Raw genomic sequence first — 6,464 nt, 5'->3', positions numbered from 1 at the left:
GTCAGTTTAATCTTGCATATTTTTATATCATTTCATTTTTACCTGCTACACATTGGAGCGCTGGTTAATTTTTTGGCTGTATTGTCTATTTCCATTTTCCGGTGTGCCTGCGCCTAATGGACTATACCATGACGCTCTACGGAAGGGATACTGCACCTGATCGATCTATTTGCTAGTGTCCGGCCAGACACTAGCTTTACAAGCCCTCCTAGACTGTGACGTACCGGTACCCCCTGTTAGGGGCTAATCTGGTGACATCGGGTGAGTCCTATTCTTATATCTTTCTTCTCAAAACACCATACTACATCTCCTCTGGAGCGCCACCTACTGATAACTGCAGCTGTTATGGGCTCAGGTCTTGGGATGTGGTGGAGATCTGTATTCTGAATATTCCAAAACATTTCAAAAACAATGCAAATGTTCTCCTAAGTACTGCAGGGTTAGTAGCATTATGTTTCCTATTCCAGCGAGAAAGGACAAGTAAAAGCAATATATAATTTTGATAAATCTTTGTTGTTTGTTTTTGATGATGGTTTTCAGAGTATTTTTTGTATTAACACAAATAAAGTTATGAAAGAAACCAGGGACAAGTTCATCTGATTAACATTTGAAGAAGAACGGCAAGAGTCTTCTTTTGAAAACTGAATCCTCCCTTCTGTTGCAGGGTAGACTCTTAACATCTTATGAACATAATTCGCAACCACTGCTACATCAAGATCACCTAGAAAAAACATAATAATACGTATAAGTAAGAGTAAATGTTTATTCTTTTATAGAACTTTGTGATTTAATCATACAAAACAAAATAAAACAAACAATGAGTTAAGAATGATTTCCGATTGTCTCACTCTTAGGCCGGCTTCACATGAGCGTGACGGGCTCCGCCGCGGAATATTCCGCGGCGAAGCCCGTCACGGCGCCCCTCAGAGACCCCATACTTACCAGCGGAAGATAGCGTGAAGACGCTTCCCCGCCCACCGCCGCCGCGTCATGTGACACGCCCACCGCGTCACATGACGCGGCCGGCCGTGTCACGTGACGCGCCGGCCACGTCATACGACGCGGCGGCGGTAGGCGGGAAAGCGTGTTCACGCTATCTTCCGCTGTGTTACAGCGGGAGATAGTGTGAACGGACGGCTTCCATTGACTGCAATGGAAGCCGTCAGCGCGTACACCCGTGGCAAATAGAGCATGCCGCGGGTGAGGACGGGAGATTTCATGGTGCGGAATTCCGTGGTGGAATTCCGCATCGTGAGCATTGTGCTATTAGGTTCAATAGAACCTAATAGCAGCGGGCAACGCAGCGGATTTTCGCTGCGAATTACGCAGCGTAAATCCGTTCGTGGGAAGGAAGCCTTAGGCAGGCGAGAAAATTCTTTTGAATGGGGTCATACAAATTGTGGCACATCATGTCTTTCGGCGTGCTGTCGCATCTCCCATTGCTTTCAAGGTGCATGCGATGCAAGGTTTCCCCCATTCCCTCCACGTCGGAGAAGCGCTACTTCCCTGAAGTGATGCGAGGCGGCTTGTTACAAAAACTCCTCGCATTTGCGAGGAAATCGTATGTTGACGGGCACAATATCGGGCTGTGAATCACAACCCAATATTGTGCTCCACCGTGTGAAGTCAGCCTTAGAATCCTTTTACACAGGAATGATCATCGCCAGTGAATGGATACGGAGAGCGTCGGAATAGTTCTGGCCTGGCTCCATTCACAGTAAGCTGGCAGTTGTTTATAAGTGAATGACTCCCTGTTTAGACTGGTCTATCTATCATTCAGTTTTCTGCATGCAGAAACTGGACGAATGACAAGCGAACAAATTCTGGTCCTGCATTCTATTGAGGCATGCATTTTCAATGAATGATAATGGCTCAGATACTCACTGGATTGCGGGAATCCGAATGATTATTGACCCATGTAAACAGCCCTTAACCCACGACTCATCTACATCTATTTCCAGTAATAAGCAATAAGCTGTAGATTGGTCGCCACACAACACAATCTGATCTGTTAGGAAGTTTGGTAAACATTAAGCTGCATAGTCTGTATACAACTTTTAGCATATTGGGCAAAATAGCACGTTCTCCCGACAATCATTCAGACCCTAATGACTCTGTTAACTGGTAGAAAAGGTTGAATATCTCGGGTAGAGTTTTTAATCTAGTGAGCTTCTTAAAAGCCTCTTTACGGTATTAAAAGGAGGAATGTATATTGCATGATTCTTATTACCTATAGAAAACCTATAGGAAAACCTCTTTAAAATGTTCCACTCCCAGGAAATCCATCCTTCCATACTTATCTCACATAAACTTGGTGTAGGGGCTGAGTAATGTATTTTTACAGAATTCTGGTTGGGAAATACTGCAAGTCAGATGGTTTTGACCCTTGTGCTAAACTTAAGAAAAACTACAATAACTGTCATTCTACTAGAGCACAATGTTAATTCCAGCTGCCACTGGCTGTGGAGCCACATATAGTGGGCTACAAAGCCACACATGGCTGCCAAAACACTAATTGGAGAACACTGACCTACCCACACTCTGCAATACAAGTCAATAAAACCTGGCAGGGTTGGATGTTTAGTAGATAAGACGTGAGGGTAAGCTATTGGAACTTTTAAGGGGCAATAGGTTTGGATTTTTTTAAATGCTGAATAATACCCCATAATCATTTCTATGATTGCCAAATAAAACCGTGAGTAGTTGGCCACTGCAGGTTCGGCAATTTAGAAAGAAATAGTAGCACCCATGAAAATGAAATTGAAAACATAGGGACATCTTGGTTATAAAATCTGTAAACAGTGTAGGTTCTTTATTTTGAGGGTGTTTTATGGAGAGGAAAACGTGCTGATTGTGAAAAGCAAATGTAGCCAATCTATAGCTGATCAACGGTGGTCGGCTGCCTGGGACTCCACAGATCAGCTGTTTATCAGGCCGCTGTTCTAATGTATGGAGCTGTTGTGTTGCCGGAAGCAGACAGCCATGTACATCATACATTGACCTGGAGTGGTCCTGCATCCTGTAGTACCACTGCAGGCCACAGCAGCGCTATGCATTAGAAGATCGGCCCAAGGGACAGCTGATCGGCAAGGGATGACCGCTTCAACAACATAGATATAAAACTGTTTAGGCTGGGTCCTTATCAGCGTTTAGGCTCAGTTCTGGTTTCCATTTTCATGCGTAGGGAAATGGAATCCTTGCCCGAACAGATCAGTCCTATGATGAATTGAATGGTGCTGGAAGGACCTGACTGATGATAAAGGGGTCTGTCTATATTTCATTATGCCATCAGGCATTTTCCCAAATGATAAAACAGCATACTAGGCTACTTGATCTGGGATTTTGGGAAAGATCGGCACCCCATGCTCCGAATGGAACCTCTAGTATGGAGGTGTACAAAGCCTTAAGTGTCTTTTGCACTTATAATGGAATTATTGATAACTTACCACTATCATGTTTCAAACTCTCATTTTTCAGCATAATAAAACCATCTCCCCCTTCAACAATGTAAGCAGGAAGAACCAGCTTGTACACTTCATCCATTTGCACTGGAACATATTTTGGTACTCGACATTTAGTGCATATAACTTCTAAACTGACAACTCTTTCTCCAGGTTCCTTATCTGTATTGAAAACCACTTTAATTCCTATAATAGAAAAGTAAGGAATGCATAAATATACCATTTTATAGGATATTATTGAGGAAAGAGATAACATTTATGGGTCTTCAAATTATGGAATTATTTCTCACCATATAAGAAATTATTAAAATCTGGCTGATTAGTTGCGGAAGTTTTAGTCCTATTTATCTGAATGGGATTTGTAGAGATCCAAGACATCTTGGAGAAACAATTCCATTCACATGTATGAGATAGAGTTTCACTTGCAGAAAGTTTTGCATCACATCTGCTAGATCTGAATACACCCTTCAGCTTGAGCCTCGATTCACATGGCTGTAGTGTGAATTGTGCCTGAGAAACTCGGATGCAGCTTGTATTGGATACCCCACAGACACCCGTCTGTGTGCTGCCCCATCTGCATGGACACTTCGCATTACATGTTCTGTCCTTAGCCCAGAAGACGGATGAGAGTAGGACAGGCAGCGATTTATTTTTCACACAGATCATTGGTCTGTGGGCAAAATTCCTCATGTATAAAGCCTCATAGGCTGTAATGGGACAATTTAGTGTCCATGGAATACATGGACGGCACACAGCATGAAAACATGGCTGTGTGCATTGGCCCTAAGGTACACAGCTGTATGCTCTACAACTGAGTAGACTTGGACAGTACCCAGACTCATAGTGTTCAATGTGACAATCACACACCACTTTTTTTCACTTGGACATACGGATTGAATGAAAAAAAAAACATAGCATGCACTATTTTGATCCAACTTATAGATGAGAGTGGCCTATTCAATGGGGATGCAAAAAAATGGACAGTACTCAGGTGCTGTCCAAATTTCATGAATCTGTTGCTAAGAAGTGCATAAATAAAGAATTAGGCCAATGTCAGTTCTTTTGCAAAATGGAAGACACACTGAAAGAATGGACACACGGACCACATACTGGTGGCATATGGAATTGCACTCAGTTTTTTTTCTCACATGCAACATTGATGAGTCTCTATACGGTTGTATGCAACAGGTATAAGGCCTTATTCATACAAGCGGGTTCGATTTTGGTTAGTGAAAAAGTGACCAATTTTAATCCATGTTTTGCACCTGTATGTGTTGGGTGTGTCATTTTTTTACTTCCATGTGTCACAGGTTTTTTGTCATGCACAATGATGTGTGAAAATGGAGCACATAGAATTGTCATCCATGTACTCCAGTTTTCTGCACACTCATTAACTTGAATGAATGACTGATGTCAAAGAACTCGGCACAGAATAGGACATGCAGCAATGTTTTACATGGACTATCGTCTGCACAGCCCCATTAACTGAAGTGGGCCAGTGTGCTGCCCATGTGCAGTCAGTTGCAAACACACACATGACCCGGAAGTGAAAATGGCCTGTGTGAACAAGCCCTTATCCTTGAACCTATAGAGTTACATAATGCACATGTGCGCTGCAAAAGTAGAGATGATGACATTGACTTCTCACCACATTATTTTTATGAATCTTAGTATCTCCGTAGAGAGATCAACTAAATCTGTGCAAAACTCTATTGTTCCCTGAATTTGTAAAAACAAAAAGCAGCCTAAGTGGGAAAAAAGTTATCAAGTGCCAAGAGAAACATACTTGTATTGTGTGAGGTTCTAATCCTGTTAATGTTTCCATGTGTGTCTTACTTTTTTGAACTTTCACACATTTTTCGTAAATGACAGCACATATAACTTATTACATTTCTACAAATATCAAGCCATGCCAAACAGCCTTGTTGAGAAAAGTTCACATGAAACACTTAGGGCTCTTATGCATTGCGTTTTTTTAACGCGAATGTCAATGGGACTTTCTAATGTTAAAAACGCATCGGAAGTTTGTGCTTTGTGATTTTTGTGCGATGCGTCTGTAACATTAGAAAGTCCCATTGATATTCAAGTTAATAAAACGCAAGTGGGTAAGAGCCCTTATGGTTACCTTTTTTAAAGTATGCGCAATTGCACATTCAGGGTATATGTTGTAAAATCTCATGCTGAATACAGATGTTTGCCATGCAGCTGGAGACATTGTTCATTGACTGATAAAAAACAATGCAATTTAATTTTTCAGAGATACATATTTACTTGGCAAGTCTACAGCCTTACATGGACCCATGTATGACAAAAGAGCATGCCGTTACTGTACTGAAAAGCGTAATCAGCGGCTTTCGACTGCAGTAACACCATAAACTTTTGGCACACACAGGCATATTATTAAATCTGTAGACTCACCCAGTCAATGTTTTTGAAGATTTCCCAGTGTATGGAGTGTACCTATAGTACACATTTTAAAGCTTGTTAACTTTTTGAGAGTATACTACTTTTTCAGGTCCCCACCCCACTCTAGGACATAGGTTTGCATTGGAACTGCATACACAATCCAGTGAAATTTTCTCAATGAAGACTATTTATAAAGTTGATCAAATATTTGTTTCAGTTCACTGGAATAATAAGAAATAATTCTAGTTTTTTTTAATGTAAAGTAGAAATGGGAGCTTTGTATTCAATTATATAGGAAATGAGGAATTCAACATACCACCAACTTGCAAAAACTCTCCAGTACTAGCCCCATAACGATGCACGCTGTGCTCAAATGCTTTTTTGAGCGTTGATCCTTTAATTTCAATAAGATCAAAAGTGCCCCCGAAAGGTAGCACAGATAATAAGTCTTCAACAGTTATGCTTCCTATAAACAGATAACATATTGTAAGGATTAGTATTTCAAGAAGTATGTCAGAAAACTGCACAAGATAACATACAACATTAAGGCCTCATGTCCACGGGGAAAATCGGGTCCGCTACGGATTCTACATGTAG

General features: G+C 41.3%; 1 protein-coding gene across 1 annotated transcript in view; it reads right to left on the bottom strand.

Moving 5' to 3' along the window:
• Positions 1–494: 494 nt before the first annotated feature.
• Positions 495–6,464, bottom strand: part of NT5E (5'-nucleotidase ecto) — a 61,252-nt gene continuing 55,282 nt past the window's right edge. Inside the window, exons 7-9 of the mRNA XM_066590551.1 lie at positions 6,184–6,333; positions 3,447–3,647; positions 495–721 (exon numbers count right to left, since the gene is read on the bottom strand). Of these exons, the coding sequence (XP_066446648.1) occupies positions 537–721; positions 3,447–3,647; positions 6,184–6,333 (536 nt within the window). The 3' untranslated portion in view covers positions 495–536. The remainder of the gene's footprint in view (positions 722–3,446; positions 3,648–6,183; positions 6,334–6,464) is intronic.

The sequence above is a fragment of the Eleutherodactylus coqui genome, chromosome 1, assembly GCF_035609145.1.
Source record: "Eleutherodactylus coqui strain aEleCoq1 chromosome 1, aEleCoq1.hap1, whole genome shotgun sequence".
Lineage (NCBI taxonomy): Eukaryota > Metazoa > Chordata > Amphibia > Anura > Eleutherodactylidae > Eleutherodactylus > Eleutherodactylus coqui.
This window is presented reverse-complemented; position numbering and strand designations above follow the sequence as displayed.